This window comes from Notolepis coatsorum, assembly GCF_963971535.1.
Source record: "Notolepis coatsorum genome assembly, chromosome: 10".
In the NCBI taxonomy this organism is placed as follows: Eukaryota; Metazoa; Chordata; class Actinopteri; order Aulopiformes; family Paralepididae; genus Notolepis; species Notolepis coatsorum.
Window position 1 is genome coordinate 99,790,831 of NC_140174.1, and position 27,487 is coordinate 99,818,317.

Sequence of the window (27,487 nt, forward strand, 5' to 3'; positions counted from 1 at the left end):
ACTGCTCTTCCTCCCGAGCCACTGCTGCACCATGATTGGTTTTAATTCCCATGGTTTAATGTGTGTGTGTGTGTGTGTGTGTGTGTGTGTGCGTGTGCGTGCGCGCGCATCAGGTCCCCTTCTACAGTGACCTGTACGACAAGCTGAATGAAGGGGAGAACTGCGACACGGAGGACGCGGGGGAGAAGTGTAAGATGCTGGTGGGCTATGCTGCAGTCTACAAGGTCTGCTTCGGCATGGCCTGCTTCTTCTTCACCTTCTTCCTGTTCACCATACGGGTCACCAACAGCACCGGCTTCAGGGCGGCCATACACAACGGGTAGGTAGCAGGGCTGTGAAGCTTATTCCTACAGCGCCGTTCGGTGCAGGACTTCCGTTTCGCTGCACGTTGTGAACCAAATTAATTGGGGATGGGCATATTCTTTTAACATTTCCGAGTAGTCGTTAAAAATATAATTTTTTTGGGCGACTACGTGGCGTAGTGGGCAAGGCGCTCGCCACGAATGCGGAGACGCTGTTCGAGCCCAGCGCTCCACATTGCTTTCAGTTTAGCTGGTCGTTCATACTAATACACATTGGCCGTATTAGGGGGTGGGAAACTGATGGGTGGGGATTGGGCGTTGTGGACAGCGACTCCTACAGGTCGGTTGGTGCGCCTGCGCAGTAGAATCAGGAAGTGTCGGGGGCAGCGTGAGCCTCCCACGCGTTACTCCTCGCCACTGAGAGATCGAGCTGCGCAGGTGAAAAGATGCGACTGCTGTTACCTCAAGTACCGGAGAGGACTTGTGCTATGTATGACTTAGTCCACATTGCAGCCGGCTTGTGGGAGGCAAGAAACAGCGTCCGTGACAGGGGAGGGTTGAATTGGATCATACGAAATTGGGATGGGAGAAAATATAGAAAATGGGAGAAAAAGTGGATTTAAAAAAAAAGAAAAAAAAATTTAAACGTTATGCGAATATAGTTTTGTCACAAAAAAATATATATTTTCCCTTGTTTTTACCGGCAACTACACTGTGTAGTGTATTGAGAGTGGACCCTATTAACTGTTACACGGCTGAACGGAATGCTGGTACAGCTCGCTGGCTAGCCAAGAAGCATAACAGTCGGCTAAGAACAGTAAAGAAAGATGAAGAAAGAGAGACTGGAGATGTTACATGGTAGCAACATGGTAGTTTGCCATGTTGTTTCACTAAGCTCACACATGGACCCCAGGAAGACTAGCTGGTTGCTATCGCACCAGCTAATGGGGATCCCTAATAAAATCAAATCAAATATATCAAGCATCAGTGATGTAACTTTCAGAATGAATTATTTTGTTCCCGGAAATACGCTAGCTTTCCGCTACAGTTAGCCGGCTAGCTCGTTTGTTGGATTATCTCACGTTCGCTATTAAGTAAAAACAAAACCACATGTTAACGTGGAAGCTCAGACATTTCAAGCATCAGTGATGTAACTTTCAGAATTTATGCTTTTGTTCCTGGAAATAACAATAGCCTGCTGTGACTCGCACATCACTATGTTAAAACTTTTTAAATTGTATTGCTAAATTGACATTACTATGGTCCATTCAACGTCAATTATCTATCGTTCAGGACGTAGGAACGTTATACTTTTTCATTCACATATTCATACTAAAATACGGTCTAAAGTATAAATATGTTTTTGTCTGCAGCATTCTCCAGAGCGTGATTTATAGCCCTAAATGCATTATATTGATGATCAAATACAGTTTGATAGGAATCTGCGCAAGATAAAACATGTCAAATGGACGTGCTTCTAGAAGTTACTACTTATCATCTGATGTTGACCGGATGTGGGGGGGGGGGTCGTTTATAATTCCGTGGCCAACGTTCGATGATTCATCTAGTGTGGGTGATATGATCATTAGAGCAGTTTGTATCGAACACGGTAAAAAAAAAACGCTGAAACTCACCGCAGCTTCCTCGTAGCGTTGGGCGATGAGCGCGGAGCAAAAATATTCCTATTATGGGATGTTGAAATATGCGATCCATCTCCAGGTTGTATAATAGTATATACGTCCAAATCATGTTGTTTATCGAGTTATTGGTAACGGATCACTATCCATTGTGTCGCGCTCGAGTCCCGGGACCTATAGCGAGTGATCGGACCGAATTTGGATGAGCACCAGTTTCCGTTTCCGGTTTGGGCGATCCGCCGATCGGCCACCAGATGGCGCTCTTGAACCGTTGGAGAGTTGAGAGGGGATCAACAGTAGATCTCAAGTCTCCGGGGGAGAAATATGATTGCGATCACAGATTTTTGAAATATTGATCTCAATGACGTGTTATGGCGTCATTGGCAGAATGAGCATGGTGGGGAATGACGAGTTTAGGCGTCCTTGGCGGAGAGAGTGTTAACATGGGGGGGGGGGGGGGGGGGGGGGGGGGGGGTCGATTAGTTAGTATCAAATAGTTCCTTCCCAGTGACTATGGGACAACTCCTAACACCAATGAACTACAGCAGTGGATGAAGACCACACACACCGTTGTTCAACTGAAATGGGATATGTCTCTGGCAGTACGTCAAGCGTCACGACTCATTTGAACCGTGACTTTAGTGTGCCGTTAACACTCCTGGTAGGTAGACTGCGAGAATAGATACGCACTCATGGGAGCTGGATTCAACTTGGGAGACAATACTGCACTCTCAAATAACGCCATTTACTTTCTGTAATAACCAACATTTGGACAGCTAGTCTGTCTTCTTTATTGGGGTATCTGATACCTTGATGAAGACTGCTTAGCGGTTGAAATTAAAATAACTGTCAAACTCCCCATGAACACTGATTATGTATGGTATGATTTTCCCTCACCCTGCCAGCCCTAGTTGAATCCCTCCAAGAGACTTGGAGAATAGGGAAGTAATAGTCTGACGTCACTTTAGTTTCCTGCGCGGTCCAACCGTATAGGGATTTATCATTGGGAAAATGTATTATCGGCTATTGTAATAATTCTGCCTCATGGACATTTGCAAGCTTTCCATTTTTGTACAAAATGAGTTCCTAACATTATTGTTTAAGCATTTTTGGTTGAAATAAAATTATATGTAATTATTTTACGATTAATTGCAAATTGTTTCATGTTGAGCTATAGATTGTGGATGAATACACACAGAAAGGTACACCATGCCAATGTTCATGCTTTGATTGTTTTAAACAAGACGATTTAGAAATGTGTCCATTGGAAATACATTGCAATTTCAAGCGAGGTGGACCGGCTGGAAACAACAATGACGTAACCACTACACCTCCCTAAGGCCAAGGTCCATTGAAGCTGTTTCTGGGAGCTTGCGTTGGCCAAATACCCAATACAGACATTTTATATTGACGTTTTCTTTTCTTTTCATCTTGTGTACGTAGTTACTTACTTGTTTTCTTAAGTAATGAGTCGAGCCTCATATAGACTGTTTCGGTGGAATCGTGTTGCCAGGGAACGGCTTGAACTTGGAGTCTTTGCTGATATCAACAACTAACACAAAATCAAATGTAGTCCATTCTCTAGAATGTTTATATTGTCAAGTTGAAAGCATCCGTAATGTGAACACCTTGTTCCGTGTGCTGTCAGGTTTTGGTTCCCGAAGTTCATTGCTCTGGCGGCTTGCTGTGTCGGAGCCTTCTTCATCCCTCAACAGGAGATCTTTCTGCAAGGTAACCTGTGACTGGAGAGGACTCTGTGACCTTTCTCACTCACTCACTCACTCACTCACTCACTCACTCACTCACTCACTCACTCACTCACTCACTCACTCACTCACTCACTCACTCACTCACTATAAAGTATCAAAACTGAAAGTTGTCAATAGGCTACTCATTTATATGTAATATTAGCCGTCATACTTTGTTTGATTCTGCACAGATTCAGTGACCTTGTGGAGCATTGGATTGGTGGGATACACTTCATGCTGGAAGCTTGTGTTTTATACCCCTTGTGCAAGGGAGGAATAATTAGGGATCAAGGGAATGTAAAATGCTCCCATCTGTCACAAAATCTGGAACTGAATCCCAATTCGTTTTGGCAATCGTTTTTTCATCTGGGAATGTTTGCGACCCCCCCCCCCAAACACGAGAAGAGAGCATTTCACCCAGAACCCAATCCAGCCCTGTTCTATCTATGTGACAATGCTTTGTATCACTCAGCAATTCGGTTTGCCCCCTTTTCAAGACATCACTGTGACTTATACACATCTGTAAATTGGCCATCATTACACTCTCAGAAATTAATTGGCCTTGGTCTGGCCCCTCCTTATTTGATACACTTCTTAAAATTGTCATCCACTCCCTAATATACCAGAGCTGCTCACCATAGCTAGATGTTGTTAACACTTCCTTCAGTCAATCCTCCTTCCAATTTGCTGCTCCCAGCAGTTGGAACGAGATGCAAAAGACTTTGAAAGTGAACAAATTGATCCCCTTCACTACTTTTAACTAACTACTATCTTGTTTACACAACTGTCACCCTGCCTTTTAACTGTCATTTGACTGTTCTGCTGTATGTAATGTTCTATGTATTACATACCTTATATAATATTTGGTTGGTTGTTTGATGTGTGTTTGCCTTACCTCTGTGATGTATGTATCGTCCGTCTCTTTTCTATTTATTTGTTGGTCCCCTTTCCCTGTTACCCTTCGAGAGGCCCCTTTGTCCTCTCACCAGGCTGTCGTCGTAAATAAGAATTTGTTCCTAATTGACCTGCCTGGTTAAATAAAAAAAAAAAAAAATCTTGTTTTAATACGTGTTTACCTGTGTCTCTCCACAGTGTGGCGCTACATCGGGGCAACGGGAGGCTTTTTCTTCCTGTTGATCCAGCTCTGGCTGCTGGTGGAGTTCGCTCACAGATGGAACACAAACTGGTGAGAAGAATTAACCTCCCTCTCTCCCTCTCCACTCCACTCCACCTCTCCCTCTGCCGTCGCTCCCTGTAACACATCCAGCCGAGATCAGGCCTCCTCATGTAAACGAAGAGCATGACCGTGGCGGAAATCAGAACAGTACAGGACAGTGACTTTATTTAGTTTGTTTGTTTATGGAATGGATGAATAGAGATAAAGGGATAAGGCCCAGTATAGGGTTGTTTATATATAGGGATCAGGGTGAGGGGTAGTGTGTGAGGGCAGAGACCTGGCAGCAGGCCAGACTCTGCAGATGCACAGGATGCATGTGGTTTAAGGAGCGTACACAGGGTTTCCTCTTCCCCTATGACACACGCGCACACACACACACACACACACACACACACACACACACACACACACACACACACACACACACACACACACACACACACACACACACACACACACACAAGTAAACATTTCCAAAAAGTTAGGGCAAAATCAACGCAACAACCTTGAAACTCCTTTAGTCTGCCATGGCGCGGCCGGTTGTGTGCAGCGCAGTCTGTGTTTTCCGAGACGTTCAGCGAGCAGGCCGACCAAAGGCAAAGGTCCCTACGGACGTGCGAGTACTTTAGGCAGCCGTAAACCTGTCTCCTCCTAGCCGAGGGGGGGCAAGAATAATTCATCTGTGTGTTTTCTTTCTCTCTCTCTCTACCCCCTCTCTGTCCGTTTGTGTCCTCTCTCCAGGTATTCCGGAGTGGAGTATAACCGTTCCTGGTACGCCGCCCTGGCGCTGGTGACCCTGCTGCTGTTCAGCCTGGCGGTGGGGGCCATGGTGTTCATGGGCTGGTACTACACCGACGCCGAGGCCTGTCTGCTCAACAAGGTGTTCCTGGGCATCAACAGCAGCCTCTGCCTCATCGTCTCCCTGCTGGCCATCTCGCCGTGCATACAGAAGCGTGAGGACACTCGCACGCTTACACACGTGTTTATCTACGCCCCCGCCACCGCACGTATACACAGTACACACACACACGCAAAAGACGTATACATGCACGCTTACACATGGGGCCCGGGGCGGTTTAATCGAGTTTCAATTAAAATTACGCTTTTGGCCTCCCACGATCATAAACACGAGATAATCGAGTTGCTCTCGTTCGTTTTTGTCCTGTGTTGTAAATGCAGCAACGCCAGCGCCCGTGCACCCTTCCCTCACAGCGCTGCGCCCGCCCCCCCCTTCGTTGTGATGGAATCGTGTTTAATAACGTGTTTTCAATATCTAAATACTATCTAAATAAATGTGATTAGTAGTACTTACTACTTACACACACACACACAAACGGATTACAATTGCACATTTCTACATAGACTCGATGCACACATTGTTATACAAATAACTGCACGCGCACACTTAACGCACACAAACATTTGCATTGGCGGGTATATTTGCATCCAGAAAAACGCACTCGGCTCCCAAACGCGTGGGAAACAAACAGACCCATTCAGTTATTATGTTCAACCCGTGTGAATGTCAGTCAGTCAGTCAGTCAGTCAGTCGTTCGGTAGAGACGCCCATCTTGACGCCTCCACTGTGTTCTTCTCTGTCCGTACAGTACAGCCCACGTCAGGCCTCCTGCAGCCGGGAGTGATCAGCGTGTACGTCATGTACCTCACCTTCTCAGCCTTCACCAGCAAGCCTAAAGAAAGTGAGTATGAGAACACACACATACACTCACTGTGGGAGCGTGTGATTGGATCAGTGGGTATTGTTTTTTAATTTACCTAAGCAACAGCTGTGATTGGAGGATCAAGAAAAGAGGGCGGGGCTTGAGATATATCAGTTATGTGTTTATGAAAGGACCATGTAGCCACATCAGCCATATATCCCTGTGTATGCGTTATAGTATAGTATGCTCATATACACTTTAACCTTGTGCTGAGGGCACATTTTGCGTAAAACGCCTGACTATTGCATACCTAAAGTAATTTGCGATTTATTACTTGATGCACATGCATGAGTCTGGTCTCTTTTGAAAGGATACATTCTGAACTTTCTTCCACAACGGGAGAATAATTATTCTGAGTGCTAATGTACACACACTGAAATAAAGGTTTTGGTTACTCATGTTTTGTTTACTTGTTGCCAGATGCCTGTTTTTTTTGTTCCAGCTGAGAGGTAGGAGCTGGAAAACATAACGGTTCCATAGCCTGAAGTCTTATGTATAGTACAGGTCCAAAGTTTATAACAATCCCACGGAAAATGTGTGTTTTACAGATGTTCTTGTAATCCTTGTATCGGTAATAATTCCTCCAAAATGGCCGACCGCTCATTCATTTGGACGGCGAGTGAGAAATTCTCAAACAACAATGTATCCGTCTTCTTCTACTCCTTTACCATAGGGAACAGCGCTTGCGTAAGATATCATTAATAATAATAATAATAACTTCGTTTTATATAGCGCCTTTCAGAGGACCCAAGGTCTCTTTACATAGGGGGGGGGGGGGGAGATGACAAATGAACAAACATAGTAGACAGACACAACATATACATATAAAGTGAGAAAGTTAGGGGTTAAAGGCCAAGTTGAAGAGGTGGGTTTTGAGCAGTTTTTTAAATGAGTCCAGGGTTGTGGCGGTGCGGAGTTCTGCGGGGAGGGAGTTCCAGAGGGTGGGAGCTGACACACTGAAAGCTCTGTCCCCGAACGTCCGTAGTCTGGTTCGGGGGATGGAGAGCTTACCAGTGTCCGTGGATCGCAGGTACCGTGACTGAGTGTAGGGGTGGAGGAGGTCAGTGAGGTACTGAGGTGCCAGGGCGTGAAGGGATTTGTAGGTGAGCAGGAGGGTTTTGTAGGTGATGTGGGATTTGATGGGGAGCCAGTGGAGGTGGATGAGGGTGGGGGTGATGTGCTGCCAGGGTTTGGTGCGGGTTATAACCCTGGCAGCTGAATTTTGAACATACTGGAGCCTGTCCAGGGTTTTGCTTGGGACCCCGGACAGGACCCCGTTGCAGTAGTCCAGGCGGGAGGTGACGAAGGCGTGGATGAGGGTCTCAGCTGTGGTGTCGGAAAGTGATGGTCGGAGTCTGGAAATGTTTCTGAGGTGAAAGAAGGCGGATTTGGTGAGGGAATTGACATGGGATTGATAGGAAAGGGTGGAGTCCAGGATAACGCCCAGGTTGCGGACCTTAGCGGATGGGGAGATGGAGCAGCCGTCTATGTTGAGGGTGAGATCCCCAACCTTCCGGAGCAGGGCCTTGGGTGCCACAATCCATTAGCTCCATAATTTCATTGGCTACAAAAACGGTCAATCATTTGGGATCACATCCCTATGTTCCCCGGTCCCTATGTTCCCCGGGTTCTATGTTCCCCGCTTTGATTGATTAATAGATTGAAAATGTTATAAATCTTTATTATTTGATTAATTATTAATGTCCGCCTTGTTTCGAACGGTTAAGCTTAGGCCCTCTTTCGAACTGGTTAAGGTTAGAGTTTGGAATCAGGGCTGGTGGTCTAAAATTTTCAATCAATCAATCAATCAAAGCGGGGAACATAGAACCCGGGGAACATAGGACCCGGGGAACATAGACATGCTCCCAATCATTTTCACCATCAGAAGTGACTGTTCCATTCAGGACCAGCCGAAACCGGACATGGTCACTTGTCCGAAACCGCCGCTTGTTGGTTGTTGGGCCTTGTGACCCGAGATTGGAAGCATGTAGGTCAAGTAGGGGTGTCTCCTCCTCCTGCTTCCTCACACTGCTTCATAGGTGGGAGAATCACCAGAGGCCTCACAAAACGATACTATCACGAATACTTGACCCTTTCACTGCCACACGACAGAAGGTTAACCCTTTGGGGCTCAGGAGGTAGAGCAGTCATCTGGCAATCCGGAGGTTCCCGGTTCGATTCCCGCTCCTCCCAGGCAGCATGTCGATGTGTCCTTGAGCAAGACACTTAACCCCTAATTGCTCCCGATGAGCAGGTTGGTACCTTGCATGGTTGCCTCCGCCATCGGTGTGTGAATGTGTGAATGAATGGGTAAAAATGCGAGTAACTAATTGTAAAGCGCTTTGGATAAAATCGCTATATAAAAAAGCAGCCATTTACCATTTAAGTAGGGTGTCAACCGAACAGGGGCCATTTTAGCTTTCCAACGATGTGTAGGTTGATTGGCAAAAATACAGTGCTAGGCCAACAGGCGAGGGCAAAGTGCTGCGAAGTGTGCGTGACGGCCCGTATAATGGCCGCAGAACATTAACAGGTTAAAGGGATAGTTCAGATTTCTTGGAACCCTAGCCCTATTTACTTGCTTCGCTTGCCACTTACCAGTGATGTTGTTGATCGGTAGAGTCCTTTCTCAGCACAATCATACCAGGGCCCTGTTCCTTGTACCTGGCTAACTGAGTTAGCCGGATAATTTTCAGGATAACTTGACTTAAGCCATACCGTTCCGTTCCCCAACGCGCGATTTTCTAAATCACTATGACAACAGATCAAAAAGTTTGAACCTGGTCGAGGGCAGAGTTTAGTTCAGTTAGCTCGATAACCTGCATGGCCACGCCCTGGCAAAGAAATGCAGCTCGCTTCCTGAAATAATTCTCAGTCTAGATCCCATTATACCATTCTGAATTATGTTTTTGTGCTTCGTTTTTCTAGAGGGGGCTTTTGAAATGTAAAATAATATACCTAAAATGCTGATAATAAATTGACTTTGTCCTAAATAATGCACGTCATATATACGGCGCTCGCGAGGTGCGATATACACACTATGTGGTTATTTTAATAACGTCGGATCATTGCAAATGTGAATTCCGCAGGGATGTTTTTAAAGAATGAAACCTATCGGGCGTTTGGCTCTGATTAGTTTCATATTCTCGGCTGTGGATGTATTTACGCCCGGATTGTGTTTCATTCAAGCATAAATTGAAGCGTCTTCATGCATGGATTGTGGATATGAATTACGACGAATCTGAATATGTGGATTGTTGAATTGTATCAGTCACTCACATGTTATTGTGATATTGTAACTGGGATTAAATGTTTGAGGAGATGCGCTGTTTGATTTGATGACGTGGACGTAACTTGAGAAAATGAATGAGCAATTGCAAGCCTTTGACGTTTTGAGAATGAATTTGAGAAAATGCATTTATCTGTTCAAGCACTGTTAGTGTTATTATCTGATGATGAACAAAAGGTGATTAACATGACTGGTGTCACTGGTATAGGGCTGTCCCCGACTAAGGATTTGGATGGTCGACTATGATTGGCAAAAATGTGCCGTTAGTCGACTATTGGTCGACAAAAAAAAGTATAATCTTTTTTTTTTCTTTTTTTTTTATCATTCCATTTGGGCTGTGGGGGGTGCTTAATGTCTGAAGGAGTCGACTGAAGGCTTCTTGTCCTCTGCAAAAGCATGCAATTGGTCCACTGATGGATACATCTTGATATTTGTCTAGTCTAGTGTGTTCATTAGATGGGTGAAATCCTCTTTCAGTGCCTCTGTGCCTGTTTTCGTAGGCAGTTAGCCTCTGGTATGCGTACCATTAGTGTTAGCCACGCTTCTAGGCCTATTTTCTTTTGGAAAGAATGATTAAAAAAAAATATATATAAATATATATATTTTTGTTTTGTATTAGACTAAGAGGTTGGCCAGTCGACTACGGCTCTTTTTGACCGATTAGTCGACTAATCGACTAATAGGGGTCAGCCCTACACTGGTATAATAAATGGTAGATAAATCCGTCCGTGAAGCTCTGAAAGTGCGCACATCTGCCTACAACACCGGGCTGGTGACAGGCAACATGGAAGAACACAAGACGGCAAGATACAACGTCAGGAGAGCAGTAATAGAGGCAAAACGGCGTTACAGGGATAAAGTTGAACTTCAGTTTGAACAGGCTGACTCTAGAGGTATGTGGCAGGGCCTCAGAACAATGACAGACTACAAAGGCACCTCCCTCAAACTGAACAGTGACATCTCCTTAGCAAATTATCTCAATTCCTTCTATGCGAGGTTTGAGGCTGTGAATAACAACACTAGCCTACAAACCACGGCAATGGGGGGGGGGGGGGGTCTGCTGATGGAGACTCAGGGTAACAGAGCATGAGGTGAGGCGGACCTTTAAAAAAGTGAATATCAGGAAGGCAGCAGGACCGGACGGCATCCCCGGCCGCGTCCTAAAAGTCTGTGCCGACCAACTGGCCCCGGTATTCACTGACATCTTCAACCTGTCCTTGGAACAGGCTGTCATCCCCACCTGTCTGAAGAAGTCCACCATCATCCCTGTACCCAAAAAATCTACGCCCGCTTGCCTCAACGACTACCGCCCTGTAGCCCTCACCTCCATAGCCATGAAGTGCTTTGAGAAGCTAGTGAAGGGCTACATCTGTTCCTCCCTCCCCATCAACCTGGACCCCCTGCAATTTGCATATCGCCCCAACAGGTCCACGGAGGACGCCATAGCCCATGTGCTGCACACAGCAGCATCACACCTGGACAAGAGGCAGGGGAACTATGTGAGAATGCTGTTCATCGACTACAGCTCAGCATTCAATACCATAGTCCCCTCCAAACTCATAGCCAAGCTCAGGGACCTGGGCTTGAACTATGACCTCTGCCAGTGGGTCTTGGACTTCCTGACGGGCAGACCCCAGGTGGTAAGAGCAGGCAACTGCACCTCCTCATCCATCACGCTCAACATAGGGGCCCCCCAGGGCTGTGTTCTGAGCCCCCTCCTCTACTCCCTGTACACACATGACTGCGTGGCACAGCGGAACAACAACACAATCATCAAATTTGCTGATGACACAGTAGTGGTGGGCCTGATCTCTGCCAACGACGAGAAGGCCTACCTGGAAGAGGTAGAGAATCTGTCACAGTGGTGTCGGGAGAACTGCCTCTCCCTGAACGTCAGCAAAACAAAAGAGATGATTGTGGACTTCAGGAGGTCGGGGGTCAAGGACTACAGCCCCCTCAGCATCGACGGGCACCGGTTGAGAGAGTGAACAGTTTCAAGTACCTCGGAGCCCACATATCCGAGGACTTGACATGGACCACACACATTGACAGTGTTGTGAAGAAGGCACGACAACGCCTCTACTTCCTCAGGCGCCTAAGGAAGTTCCAAGTCAGTCAGAAGATCCTTAGGAACTTCTACTCATGTACAATAGAGAGCATCCTGACTGGCAACATCACCTCCTGGTTTGGGAATAGCACTGCACAAGACCGTAGCAGACTACAAAGAGTGACACGTTCAGCCGAACGCACAATTGGAGGGGGGCTTCCCACCCTCCAGAACATTTACAACAAGCGGTGCAGGGGGAAGGCTAAGAGAATCATCAAGGACTCCAGCCACCCGAACAACTGCCTCTTTGAACTGCTGCGGTCAGGCAAGCGATACCGGAGTCTTAAGGCGAGCACAGAAAGACTCAGAAGAAGCTTCTATCCCCAGGCCATCAGGCTGCTAAACGAACAATAAACACTATGCAACAACCATCAAATGCACACAGCACACACACCCACACGCACACACTCACTTAAACAAACAACACACTGCAGCACCCACTCTCCACACTTTAGATCACACAAACACACTTTATATTTATTGATAAAGGATTTGCACTACAACTCGTACACCTACTGTAAATTGTACCTAAATTGCACCTCATCCCATTTCTGCCTTGCACTATATAGTATTGTATATTAGTACACTGCATAGTATATTGTATATTATATGGTAACTCAGTTACGTCTATTCTGCATCGAACATTGTACATATGTCTATACTGAACACTGTGACCTCATTTTTTTACTTCTAATTTACATGCTATACTATGTTATTTTATTTCATACTTTTCTTGTCTTGCACAGTCTCTGGAGCGTAACGGTAAGAAGCATTTTGTATAAAAGTATTCTGTACTTCTGTATGACAACTATTAAAGAAACTTGAACTTGAACTTGTATAAACCAAAGGTTAATCAATTCAATGCATGTATGGATGATGTCCAAAACAGATTAAAACCTGATTAATAGTGAAACTGTATAGCCTCCAAGCCTCTCTGACACGTTATTTCGGGGGGTCGCACCTTGAAAACTTTGGGAACCATGTATTTATATAGTACATGATAACTAAGCACATACAGTACAGATATCCTCATAAGTATCTATTAATTCGTATCAATTAGATACTCTTTGGGCTTGTTTTTGTCTACTTATTCTGAAAGAGTTTAACTAATTATTTTCGCTAGCAAGATCTCATTCGATTATTCATTCCATTAAGCCTATTGCCAGCAGGCACATTTAAATAAATATAATCTGATTGATTGGGGTAATGAGGGACTTAAAATATGCCTATAGATATGCATTTAACTTGTCTGCAAGGCTATTGAGCCGTACTGTATTGTACCCATTCTGCAATCTGTTAATAAAGTTTTAAATCAATCAATGCCGTTAGAAAATCAGGATTTCTGCGATCGACACCTGCTGTCTTTTCAGGTGAGGCGGCAGCGCGCAATTATCCTGAGTATCAAGTCTGGTTTGAATTAACGAGACTGAAACCGCCTTCGAGGAACAGGGAAAGCCTGGATTCAAACATCGGGTTAATTGAATCTGGATAATGGGACTTTTGATCGACTTAGTTGAACCAGGTACAGGGAATAGGGCCCAGCTCCAGATAGTTGAACCAGGTACAGGGAATAGGGCCCAGCTCCAGATAGTTGAACCAGGTACAGGGAATAGGGCCCAGCTCCAGATAGTTGAACCAGGTACGGGGAATAGGGCCCAGCTCCAGATAGTTGAACCAGGTACGGGGAATAGGGCCCAGCTCCAGATAGTTGAACCAGGTACAGGGAATAGGGCCCAGCTCCAGATAGTTGAACCAGGTACAGGGAATAGGGCCCAGCTCCAGATAGTTGAACCAGGTACAGGGAATAGGGCCCAGCTCCAGATAGTTGAACCAGGTACAGGGAATAGGGCCCAGCTCCAGATAGTTGAACCAGGTACAGGGAATAGGGCCCAGCTCCAGATAGTTGAACCAGGTACAGGGAATAGGGCCCAGCTCCAGGTAGTTGAACCAGGTACGGGGAATAGGGCCCAGCTCCAGATAGTTGAACCAGGTACAGGGAATAGGGCCCAGCTCCAGATAGTTGAACCAGGTACGGGGAATAGGGCCCAGCTCCAGATAGTTGAACCAGGTACAGGGAATAGGGCCCAGCTCCAGATAGTTGAACCAGGTACAGGGAATAGGGCCCAGCTCCAGATAGTTGAACCAGGTGCAGGGAATAGGGCCCAGCTCCAGATAGTTGAACCAGGTACGGGGAATAGGGCCCAGCTCCAGATAGTTGAACCAGGTACAGGGAATAGGGCCCAGCTCCAGATAGTTGAACCAGGTACAGGGAATAGGGCCCAGCTCCAGATAGTTGAACCAGGTACAGGGAATAGGGCCCAGCTCCAGATAGTTGAACCAGGTACGGGGAATAGGGCCCAGCTCCAGATAGTTGAACCAGGTACGGGGAATAGGGCCCAGCTCCAGATAGTTGAACCAGGTACAGGGAATAGGGCCCAGCTCCAGATAGTTGAACCAGGTACGGGGAATAGGGCCCAGCTCCAGATAGTTGAACCAGGTACAGGGAATAGGGCCCAGCTCCAGATAGTTGAACCAGGTACGGGGAATAGGGCCCAGCTCCAGATAGTTGAACCAGGTACGGGGAATAGGGCCCAGCTCCAGATAGTTGAACCAGGTACAGGGAATAGGGCCCAGCTCCAGATAGTTGAACCAGGTACGGGGAATAGGGCCCAGCTCCAGATAGTTGAACCAGGTACGGGGAATAGGGCCCAGCTCCAGATAGTTGGCCACAGACCAATAAAAAGGGTCACGCTTTTGTCTGTACAAGCTGAGGCTTGCACTGCGGAATAAATCGCATTGATTAGTTGAGTAATCAATGAACAAGTTATTCTGTCTGTTGTTTTGGTCACGCTGAATGAGTTATTATGTCTGTTGTTTTGGTCACGCTGAATGAGTTATTATGTCTGTTGTTTTGGTCACGCTGAATGAGTTATTCTGTCTGTTTTGGTCACGCTGAATGAGTTATTCTGTCTGTTGTTTTGGTCACGCTGAATGAGTTATTCTGTCTGTTGTTTTGGTCACGCTGAATGAGTTATTCTGTCTGTTGTTTTGGTCACGCTGAATGAGTTATTCTGTCTGTTGTTTTGGTCACGCTGAATGAGTTATTATGTCTGTTTTGGTCACGCTGAATGAGTTATTATGTCTGTTTTGGTCACGCTGAATGAGTTATTATGTCTGTTGTTTTGGTCACGCTGAATGAGTTATTCAGAAAAAAACATGGTAAACATGTCCATATTCATGATTTTATGTGGGGAAACTAAAATATATATATTTTTTTATTCAACTACCTAATCGACAACATCTTGTGACTTATGTCATCAGTCGACTGACAGCCCTCCCTCTCTCCTTTCTAATGAATACTACCCCTCCCTCCCTCTAACATCACATTCTCCCCATCTCTTTTTTTCTCTCTTTCTCTCTAGTAATCGAGAGGGATGGTGTCAACACAACCGTGTGTGTCTTTCCCTTCAAAATTGGGGAGGAGGGTGACAAGAAGATTGTAACCGCCTTGGGAACTGTTATCCTGTTTGGCTGTGTGCTCTACTCCTGGTGAGAAAGACACACACACGCATGCCTAAAATGGAGATATACACTGACTGTGCATGTCTGCTCTTGTATTCATAAAGTGTACACTCTCGCAAACAAAACTCTAGGTGACCTAACAGACCTGTCCTTGTAACAGTCAGAGAATTAAGACATTCTGTCAAAGTCTGGATTTCTCTCTATGACAGAGAAGCACATCTGCACCACATAAAATAAAACGGAGCGCAAGTTTAATAGTGGGTGACAGGCTCTACTGGATCTATACAGAGAGGGTGTTCTTTATTGGCTGTCACATCAAGAGAGGCGGCGTGTGATTGGCTGTAGCTGCGGCGAGGGTGTGTGATGTACTATAAATATTAGCTGTGTGTGATGGGACTACATGTGCTTCCCATTAAGTGGAGGCATCAAGTCTCCTGTGGTCGCTCGCCTGGAGGAGGAGAAGGAGGAGGAGAGAGAGAGAGAGACTCCAGTCATGGACCACAAATTACTGGAAAAATGCCTTCTGACAGATCTTTTAATATATCGGTCTCTCTTTATCTCACAGTGTGCGTGTCTCTCTCCCCCTCAGTCAGTAATGTTATAAATTATGTCTCTCCCCCGTATCTATATATGTCTCTTCTCTTTTTCCCTGTCTCATGGTCTACCTCTCTCTCTGTCTCCTTTCCTCCCTCTAGCTTGACCTCCACCACCAAACGAAGCTCCGCTGCACTTAGAGTGTGTCGAAACAGCCAGCCTGCGACTGAGGTAAGTGTCACATATGCACACACACCCACGGCATACACACACACACGCACATGCACAGTGTGTTCTGTTCTAACTAGATCGAGTGTGTGCGGGTCAGTGAAAAGAACAGTCTGGTCAAATCGATCCGAAACATGAGGTCTTCCCAGCCAATCTCTCCCAGTACTGTACAGCCACCCTTATCACCCCCGCCAGACGTGTGTGTGTGTGTGTGTGTGTGTGTGTGTGTGTGTGTGTGTGTGTGTGTGTGTGTGTGTGTGTGTGTGTGTGTGTGTGTGTGTGTGTGTGTGTGTGTGTGTGTGTGTGTGTGTGTGTGTGTGTGTGTGTGTGTGTGTGTGTGTGTGTGTGTGTGTGTGTGTGTGTGTGTGTGTGTGTGTGTGTGTGTGTGTTCTATTCATTCTACTAGTAACCTTCACTGTCACTCTCTTTACCATTCAGAGAGCTCGCTGCTGCTTCTGTTTTGGCGATGATACAGGTGAGCAGCATGTTTAACGTCATACTCCTCGTTTTGGAACGTTGTGTCTCGTTTCTTTCTCTACCTTTCTCTCTTTCTCCTCTCTCTTTCTCCCTATCTGTCTCCCTCTTTCTCTCTCTTTCTCCTCTCTGTCTCCCTCTTTCTCTCTCTGTGTCTCTTTCTCTCTCTCTCTCCCTCTTTCTCCTCTCTCTCTCTCCCCTCGTGCCTTTCTTTTCGAGCTCGATCTGCTCCTCCATTATGCATTCTTGTTTTTCCATCTGTGGTAGTTTTGTCAGACACGGGGAGACCGTGTGAGTCAGGATGGAGAGAAAGCATTGGTCAGCAAACAGAGATGATGTCACTGTTACTAGGAGGTTACTGTAGTGGAGCTGGGCAAGTTTGGGGCGTGGAAGTCTGGAACGACGTATACTGCACCCTGCTGGTGAACGGGCTGTATAGCAGTAAAGAAAAAAAACCTTTGTTTTTGAAAATTTAAGATATTGAGTCAAATACACAGATTATAAAATAAAGGTCTATTTTACAGTGTTTACAAACAATCAACATAAACAAGTCCTTTACAGCCACAAAATACAGAAAATGGGGGTTAAAAACCTTTTTTTTGTGTGTGTGCCATTCAGGCGAGTTTGACGACGAGATTAATGGAACGGGCCAGAACGTTCTATACGACGAGAGGGAAGGAACCGTCTACAGTTACTCCTTCTTCCACTTTGTCTTCTTCCTGGGTTCCCTCTACGTCATGATGACCGTCACCAACTGGTTCCAGTAAGTAGCACCAAACAAAATAAGATAAGATATTCCTTTATTGATCCCCTTGGGGAAATTCAGGCATCATAACAGTATGGGGGAGGCGGTACAGGAACGAGGCATGGTAATAGTAGAAGACATAAATATAGGCAATACATTTATAGTATAGTAGAAACCGTAAAGATAAGCAGTGTAAACAATATCATATATGTATGAGCAAGTAGGCAGTGTAATCAAAGGTGCAGATGAGGGTCTGTATGCCCTATCAGTTATATTATACGGTACAATAAATAGTCACTATAAACACTTAGAATCTGAATTTATATACTATGAGTAAGTAGGTATCCAATTATTCAACCCAGAACTTTATCGTCTACTTTCAAAATGTAAAAGTTGACTTGTCTTTTTCAGACTTGACACATAAATACATTCAGCTTGACTGTTGAACAATAACCTTTACTGGAAAGAAAGAAAATATATTAGTGTTTTGCAATTGTATAAATGCAAACTGTTAATTTACAAACAATGAAGATGAACAACAGGTCCACGGAGGACGCCATAGCCCATGTGCTGCACACAGCAGCATCACACCTGGACAAGAGGAAGGGGAACTATGTGAGAATGCTATTCATCGACTACAGCTCGGCATTCAATACCATAGTCCCCTCCAAACTCATAGCCAAGCTCAGGGACCTGGGCTTGAACTATGACCTCTGCCCGTGGGTCTTGGACTTCCTGACGGGCAGACCCCAGGTGGTGAGAGCAGGCAATTGCACCTCCTCATCCATCACCCTCAACATAGGGGCCCCCCAGGGCTGTGTTCTGAGTCCCCTCCCCTACTCCCTGTACACACACGACTGTGTGGCTCAGCGGAGTAGCAACACAATCATCAAATTTGCTGACGACACAGTGGTGGTGGGCCTGATCTCTGCAAACGACGAGAGGGCCTACCTGGATGAGGTCAAGGTCCTGGCGGGATGGTGCCAGGAAAACAGCCTCTCCCTGAACGTCAGCAAAACAAAGGAGATGATTGTGGACTTAAGGAGGTCGGGGGTCAAGGACTACAGCCCCCTCAGTATCGACGGGGCACCGGTTAAGAGAGTGAACAGCTTTAAGTACCTCGGAGCCTACATATCCGAGGACTTGACATGGACCACACACATTGACAGTGTTGTGAAGAAGGCACGACAACGCCTCTACTTCCTCAGGCGCCTAAGGAAGTTCCAAGTCAGTCAGAAGATCCTTAAGAACTTCTACTTATGTACAATAGAGAGCATCCTGACTGGCAACATCACCTCCTGGTTTGGGAATAGCACTGCACAAGACCGAAGCAGACTACAAAGAGTGACGCGTTCAGCCGAACGCACAATTGGAGGGGGGCTCCCCACCCTCCAGAACATTTACAACAAGCGGTGCAGGGGCAAGGCTAAGAGAATCATTAAGGACTCCAGTCACCTGAACAACTGCCTCTTTGAACTGCTGCGGTCAGGCAAGCGATACCGGAGTCTCAAGGCGAGCACAGAAAGACTCAGAAGAAGCTTCTATCCCCAGGCCATCAGGCTGCTCAACGAACAATGAACACTACACAACAACCATCAAACGCACATAGCACACACATCCACACGCACACACTCACTTTAAACAAACACACTGTAGCACCCACTCCCCACACTTTATATTTATTGATAAAGGATTGCACTACAACTCGTACACCTTACTGTAAATTGTACCTAAATTGTACCTCATCCCATTTCTGCTTTGCACTATATAGTATTGTATATTAGTACACTGCATAGTATTGTATATTATATGGTAACTCAGTTACGTCTATTCTGCATCGAACATTGTACATATGTCTATACTGAACACTGTGACCTCATTTTCTACTTCTAATTTACATGCTATACTATGTTTGATACTTATCTTGTCTAGCACAGTCTCTGGAGCGTAACAGTAAGAAGCATTTTGTATAAAAGTATTCTGTACTTCTGTATGACAACTATAAAAGAAACTTGAAACTTGAACTTGAACGCTGCTCCTGGCAAACGGACCGGTAATGAGTGGGCAAAGATCCAATGATTCATTATTTGGTCATCCTCCTACGTAGAGAGTTGGACGACATTCCACTGTCAAACTTCTCTGCACAAAGAGGGAGTAAACTAACCGATTCTACCTATATTCATGTTATTTTCACATAAAATATTGAATAAATTATATTATATTATTGTTCCCCCCAAATAATAATAATTTAGTTTCAAGGCATCTGTGCAGCCTTGTTTATTCACTGTGTCCATGGAAACGGCGATGAACTCTGGTATGGTTTCCTTACTTAGAAAATATAGTCTTTACTTTTCTGACCACATCACTGTATAACTTATAAATGTTCAGACAAGCTTAACACAATCTCTGCCACGCAATATGAGCATCTTATAGCTCTGATGCCACCGCTGTAAACGATGGGAGTCGCTCACCTTGTTTGCAGGGCTATAACTATTTAAATAGTATAGCTATATCTGCATTACTATGGCCCATTCGACATCGGGTATCTATCGTTCAAGATGTGGGAACGTTATATTTATCCATTCATACATTGTCTTTTTATACTGTCGTGAATATAAGTATGTTTTTAGAGTGGTCTGCGGTCATTCCTAGAACGCGAGTTATAGGCCCTGATGCATACTTAATCGATTGAATTTCGTCCCTATACACGCTACAATTAAAATTTCAAATGCATATGATCGGTATATATTATGTTCGATCATGCATAAAGGAAATGGGGGGGGGGGTCGTTTCTGATTAATTGATTGTCAATAACGGCTTTCTTTTTTATCAGATCGTTTGCAATGAAAGAAATGGACAATCAAGCTGGAATTAACGTTAGATTCCTCTTACCTCTGGCCGATGATACTGGAGGAAGAATATTCCAATTATTTGATTGCCATCTGCTAGATCCTTTTTCCGTTTGCCCAACGCCATAAACTCAAAAAGCATATTGATTCTTGCGTCTCGAAGTCGATTCAATGCACTCAAGTGTGTATCTGGATCCATGTTACAAGAAAACTCTGCCAGGAAGACATTCACCGATGCACAGACCCAACCTTCCTCTAGAAAGTGAATGCAACATCGCCTGAAATCCACCAGGCGGCGGTATCGGGCAGTTGCAATATCAGACAGAGTGCCAGAGTTTCCCAGAGCCTTGCTGGATGAATTATGAATGGCAATAGCGAATAAAAGAAATAACGATTCCAGACCTGGAAAGTGACTTTGATTGGCAAGAAGCATGGGCAAATGTCCGTCTTACATCAAGGAACCCGGACCATCAACAAATCAATCTTAACTATATTCACAGGACATACTTGACTCCTATAAGACTGAACAGAATGGGCCTGAAACAAGACTCAAAATGCACCCAATGTACAAATGGAGACGAAGGGACATTTATGCACATGTATTGGGACTGCCCACCAGTTAAGGCATTCTGGAAAGATGTGACCCATCAATTATCAAAACTCGTATCTTGGAATATACCAGTACACCCCTCTGTATTGCTTTTAAATGATGTTTTTGAGTTTGCAGTAAATCCACAGCTAAAGAGATTGGTCTTATAGTATCACAGTAGCTAAAAAACTGATCGCATCACGCTGGTTTCAACCGGAAAAAATGTGCCGGAAAGTTTGGTCTCTTACATATCTCGATGTGATATATCAAGAAATATCTACAGCAAGAATTCTGGGTCTCAACGAATCCAAAATGTCAATGTGGGTAGAAGTGGTGGAGAGAATAAAAGCTAGCTTATAATGGTGGTGTCTGTTAGGAGTGAGGGATAATGGAGGTACTATCCAAGGAGGGGTCCGGGAGGGGGGGGTTCGAGCTGGAGCATATGTGTGTAGGGTTTTAGAAAATAGGTATTAGTTCTATATAAACATTTATATAATTGTAATTTCGCTGGATATATACTGTATACGGTTAAAATGTTATTATAGACTTTTTTTTTTTATCTTGTTTCTGTACTTGCATGTAATTTTAACCACCTTGACTGTTAGTTTCATTATGCATTATGTGTTGAGTACTGACTTTTAATCATTTTTGTTTTGCAATAATAAAAAAAATATAAAAAAAAAGAAAAAAAGAAAACGATCACAATAACGAGTATACTCGTTATTGGCGTTATTCGATTGGCGGGCTATAACGAGTTAACTCGTTCTTGGCGCAGGATGTGTTAATGTATGGTTATTTGCGATACTCTGTATACACCCAATTAAAAGTTATAGCCACATCTCCTTCCAAGCTATTTCGGTCGCGGATGTCTCGATTTGGTACAAAGTTTGTCTCTGTGTAGGAGTGTGTTACTCTGTCGCAACAGTTAAAGACTCTGTCTGTGAATTTGGTTCTCATGATGGAACCATGCTTATGCTTGTATCAATCCTTTTATTGAAATTCACCTCAACAATATATTGGTACTTAAAGGCCCAATCCATCATTTTCTTACCATATAAATGTGTGTGATATTCGCGAGAGTTTGATCTGCAGATGGAACATGCGTCATTAGGGGCCGTCTTTATCCTTTATGAATAAGAATATTGGTCTGTTTTGCTCAAATTTTTACCAACATGACCAATACAAACAAACCTTTCTCAGCCAAAGAATACAGCAAACACAATTACAAACTCATCTTCTGTCTATTAACACTTTGAGCGCCAGCCGTGTTTTCCTTTTTACCGGCTGGAATGCCACCATCCACTCCAATGTTAACGTTAATATCGCCTAATCTATGTTTTAAATTATGGCTATGTGTCTAATCTGCCCGTCGCTTATCAAAGAATCATTTTCCAGTCAACATTGTCAAGGCAGATTGTTTTTTTATCGCTTCATTTCCGTTTTAATAGCATTTTGAAAATCACCCGTTTTCGCGGAAAAAACAACCCATGCCTATGATAATCGCCTTTTACTGGAATATTTCAGAACGTTGTCATTTGTCGGCCTATTTTTTAATCATTTTCAAATAAACGCTAGATGATCGACAGTATGTGTGCGCACACACGCTCGTGCCGCATGCTGATAATCGCTGCTCTTATTTCCTCATGGCTTTTACAGTCAAAACAGCCATATCACATATCTAGGGATGGGTACCTTTCACATTTGAACCGATACGGTGCCGGTACCTGTGAATCGATACCGGTACCAAACGGTACCTTTTTTCTGTACTTTAGTCTCAAGAAATTAAATGTACCTACCTCAGTCGTAAAAAAAATTATCCAAACTTCAAATAACTACAATTTCGACAGTTTTCGGCTTGCCATTGCTCCGACTGCTTTGTTGTTGAATCAAGTCAAATCCTAGGTAAGCATATATTGTGCGTGTAAACGTTGACATGAAAAGAAAAAAGGTAAAAAAAAAATAATAATAATTAAATTCTCGGTATCTCACTTGAATCAATACTCGGTAGTACCGATGTGTTTCGGTTCGGTACCTCAAAAGTACCGAATTCGGTACCCATCCCTACACATATCACAAACGCTTATATATCCGTGAAAACTAGTCTGATTATCCTAACACTGATAACATAGATTCCTTACCTGAGGTCAGATGGTATCCAAATGGTTTATTCCAATTTCCGATCGCCATTCTAAAAAATCGATAATTGTATTGATCCATCGTGTGTACAGTATAACCCATATTCGCCGTGGCTCAGAGGCTCCAGAATGAACTCTGGTAGACCCCGGCTGCATCAGTGAGAAGTAAAATGTGGAGTCAGAAATCCGTTCTCCCATTCACTTTCATTGAGTCCATTCCAAAAGGGTGATTTACCATCTGGGAGACGATAGGGGGCGCTTTTTTCACATCTGAGCGCCGGCGGTCCCTGGATCTCCAACGGTAGGCTCGCGTGATGCAATATGATTTCAGATCGCTAATATATATATAAAAAAAAAAAAAAAAAAGAGAATACTCGTGACGTGGCATTCAACGGTCGGGGGGTAAACCCGAGAAAAGCCGTGAGAGGCATACAAAGTGTTAACACTTAGAGAAAAGGTTCAATCGATTGACTAGAGAAGGGCAACATTCCTCGGTTCCTCTCTCCTATCTGTGGTGGTGGGGCCACCCGTGTGTTTATGTTTGGATCACTGACTCCTTTCCCTTCACTGTGTGTCTCCATTGTAGCTATAGCAACCATGAGATCGAGAAGCTGCTGGATGGAAGCTGGTCGGTGTTCTGGATCAAGATGGTCTCCTGCTGGGTCTGTCTCGTCATCTACATGGGGACCCTCGTCGCCCCCATGGTCTGCCCAAAGCGCTTTGAGGCCTGAGCTGGACACGCTGACCAACCACATACCCCCCCCCATACATACATATACACACACGCCACTAGACTTTGTGTCTTTGGGTCTGGTATGTGGTTAAGTAGGGGTTTTCAGGCTGAGCCAAAGGACCACCACCACCATACTACCCTCAGCTCTCTACATGGAGATTCAACTGTTGCCTTTTGGTTGATACGCTAGTGTTGTTGTTCTTTTTTTCTTTTCTTCTTTTTACCAGTTATATACTTAATGTTAAACTATTGATGCCTTGATGGCAGACAATTCCTTTTTTTAAATTTTATTTTTAACAACCGTTGACTCCTGGAGTTATTATGTATGTTGCCTGCAGGGTTGGAATTACACAGAGAATGTTGAGAATGCAGTAGTTCGACAGCGGGTTTGGTGTTCATATTGAAACATGAGAGGCCAGCGTATAATTCCAGCCCTGGTCATGTCTTCTTACATGTAGATCTTTTACATGCATCTCACGACGTATGTCTTTTCAGTTTTATTTTTCACAAGACCCTCTCCTGGCCGTTTGGGTCAGAAGGGTCGGATCTCAGTTCTGTTCAGTTGGACCATGAAGTTATCCTAGAGGGTTGGGGTCAGATTGGTTTCAATTTAGAGATCTTGTATTTATTTTCAATGCGCATTATGTTCTACTATTGAAATAAGAGTTCAATTTGTGAAGGACTGCGGACTAAATCGGACTAGAATTGTCCCCAACCCTGTACACAAACATCTCAGGCTCGCGTATCAGCTGGACGTGTCTTTGCTTGTTATATTGCGCCCCTTTTGTAGAAGTTTTCTATGCAATTGAACAAGCTCCTTTGGTAGTTAGACACCTGCCCATGTGAAACATTCAGATAGATCAGAAGGATAGGTTTGTTATTAGAAGGATAGGTTTGTTATTAGGTTACCGTTGTTGCTCCTTTTGAGCTATGCTTTTTTCTTTTATATATTAGGAATATGTGTTTGTCGTTTGCACATCAGTCTCAGCCATTGTTGTACAGCGATGTGTCTCCAAATCAACCGGCCTGACCTATCGGCGGCGTCAGTTAGAGTGTCGCCGGGTAGGAAGAGCTTCAATCAGAAAAGGCAGTTGAGAAAATTTGCCAAAGGTAGATTTCAGAAAATAATGGATTCTCATTATTATTATTATTATTACTACAGAGAGAAAGGTGACTGGAAACATCGCCTAACCGTACAACCACACACACAACGCAACATAGATGGGCTGTTTTCTTGGTGAAGGAGGCGCAAGATCACAGTGTCCGACTCAGTGACCAAGAGGCGCTCGGCACCGGTGGCACGTTGTACAGAGGACTGGATGGAGAGAAATCCATTATCAGTTGATGCCATGGAGGCCATCATTCACTGACGATTCTTGGAATGGAAACTCCAGACATGCTCCCATCAGAAGATATGATAAACGAAGAACTAAACGTGTAAAACTAAAATGATAAATCCACATGCCTGTATCGTCCAATGGACAATATCATATTCAACACAAACACAATTATACACTTGGTAGATCCCTATTGTGACCCAATGAGAAACAGACGCATTTCAACATGCAAAAGAGCCAGTGTTCAAATAAACAATTAATTGTGGAGTCCACCTTGCGCCTCGTGAAATCACTATTTCAGTGGCCGTGCAAATAGAGCCCTGAAATGTCACTCTTTGTCGCTGTGGTAAAAGTTCAGTACTTGGCCTTGTTATACCGTCGGTACTCGGTAGTGGATAGGGGTGAGAATCTAGTGGCATCGTGTCTGTGGGTTATTCAGCACTGAATACTGAACGTCCAGAACAACCTCACGGACGCCTCCTCAGTTGCTTGCTGTCTGGCGTATCTTTGAAGTCTTTTTATTCCTGTACAGAAATACATTATGTTGCACATCGACAACTGTTAAGTACTTTCTCTTTTTTTTTTTTTCAGCTCATCAACCAACAATTAACAAATCAGTCATTTGTTTTCCTCTTCTTGTAATTGCATTCCTACAATATACAATGTGTTTTATAATATCTTATATGTACATGTTGATTATATTTGTTTTAACTTGTAACATTTTGAGTATTAATGTTTTATTTGTACCGACAAATTCTATCTAAAGTTCTAGGACAAACCACTCTTTTTATTCTTTTTTTTCATTAAGCATTTCCTCATTTGGCGCTCGCCACGAATGCTGGAGACGCTGGGCTCGCCTGTTCGAGCCCAGCGCTCCACATTGCTTTCAGTTTAGCTGGTCGTTCATACTAATACACATTGGCCGTATTAGGGGGTGGGAAACTGATGGGTGGGGATCGGGCGTTGTGGACAGCGACTCCTACAGGTCGGTTGGTGCGCCTGCACAGTAGAATCAGGAAGTGTCGGGGGCAGTGTGAGCCTCCCACGCGTTACTCCTCGCCACTGAGAGATCGAGCTGCGCAGGTGAAAAGATGCGACTGCTGTTACCTCGAGTACCGGAGGGGACTCGTGCTATGTATGACTTAGTCCACATTGCAGCCGGCTTGTGGGAGGCAAGAAACAGCGTTCGTGACAGGGGAGGGTTGAATTGGATGATACGAAATTGGGATGGGAGAAAATATAGAAAATGGGAGAAAAAGTGGATCCAAAAAAAAAAAAAGTATTTCCTCATTTGCATTATTGGTGCAGAAGTAAGATGGTGCTCATCAGTGTTCACATCAAACTAGAAGCTATCTTTAATCATACAGATTGATTAGCGGTGACGGTTTGGTACTGACGTTACTTCCTTTGACCACTTGGTATGTCTAGATTCCAGTGAGGTGAGACGAGTGTGTGTGATGTCTCGTTAAACACACTTCCTCCCCAGGTTTTCTTTGTCGTTGTCAATAAAACAACCTGAACAGCCTGTGGTGTGTGTGTGTGTATTATTGGCTGTTTTAGTTATCATATAGGTGTGTGCTACATCACATGGGTGTAACGTGCTCTGGTTGAGCTGTGTGTATATTGGACTACATTTACATTTAGCTGACGCTTTTATCCAAAGCGACTTACAAGTTCTGTACGACAAGTCATCAGGAAGGGCACAACTCTATCAGCTGAGTAACAATGTTCATCAAAGTGTTGAGTGCTACAGTGTAGGTTAGTTTATTAGGACATGTGTATGACAGTGAGGTTGGTTAGGGTTAGATTTATAAAAAAAAAAAATCAGATAATGGTTGAAGAAGTGCGTCTTTAGTCGACGGCGAAAGATTGGACGGGTTTTGGCTGTCCTAACGGGTGGGTAGTTCATTCCACCATTGAGGGGCAAGGACTGATCAATGATCTTACAGTATTTACTCATAAGGTGGTGTATTTAAACAGCTTGTTGTCACAGTGTGCATACTATGTTTACGCTGCTTTGCTGTGCTGGTCTCTGATGCCCTCTGAGGTCTTTCGGCCCCAAAGTTCCCTCCTCTTGGTGTATCCTGCAACAGCCTGCTAGGCTTCTAACGACAGAGTAGCAACAAAAACACAACCAGAGAATCTTAACAATATTGAAGTTGAAGTGACATTGTTATCTTTTATATTATATCTTTTATATTAATCATATTTTGGTTACTGATGGGGTAACGCACTGCTCTTTCTATCTTTCTAACGCAGGTGGACACACTTATATCTTACTAACGCACACGTACAATCGCATACACATGGCCTTCACTCCCAGACATAAATATCACCACCCCCCTCTTCTATTACACACA

General features: G+C 44.4%; 1 protein-coding gene across 1 annotated transcript in view; it reads left to right on the forward strand.

The window, feature by feature from the left end:
* The window catches only part of serinc5 (serine incorporator 5), an 81,296-nt gene extending 54,650 nt beyond the window's left edge, over window positions 1-26,646 (forward strand). Inside the window, exons 3-12 of the mRNA XM_084323372.1 lie at window positions 114-319; window positions 3,588-3,670; window positions 4,780-4,873; window positions 5,606-5,817; window positions 6,472-6,564; window positions 15,404-15,530; window positions 16,199-16,268; window positions 16,704-16,740; window positions 17,358-17,502; window positions 23,644-26,646. Of these exons, the coding sequence (XP_084179498.1) occupies window positions 114-319; window positions 3,588-3,670; window positions 4,780-4,873; window positions 5,606-5,817; window positions 6,472-6,564; window positions 15,404-15,530; window positions 16,199-16,268; window positions 16,704-16,740; window positions 17,358-17,502; window positions 23,644-23,788 (1,212 nt within the window). The 3' untranslated portion in view covers window positions 23,789-26,646. The remainder of the gene's footprint in view (window positions 1-113; window positions 320-3,587; window positions 3,671-4,779; window positions 4,874-5,605; window positions 5,818-6,471; window positions 6,565-15,403; window positions 15,531-16,198; window positions 16,269-16,703; window positions 16,741-17,357; window positions 17,503-23,643) is intronic.
* Window positions 26,647-27,487: the final 841 nt, after the last annotated feature.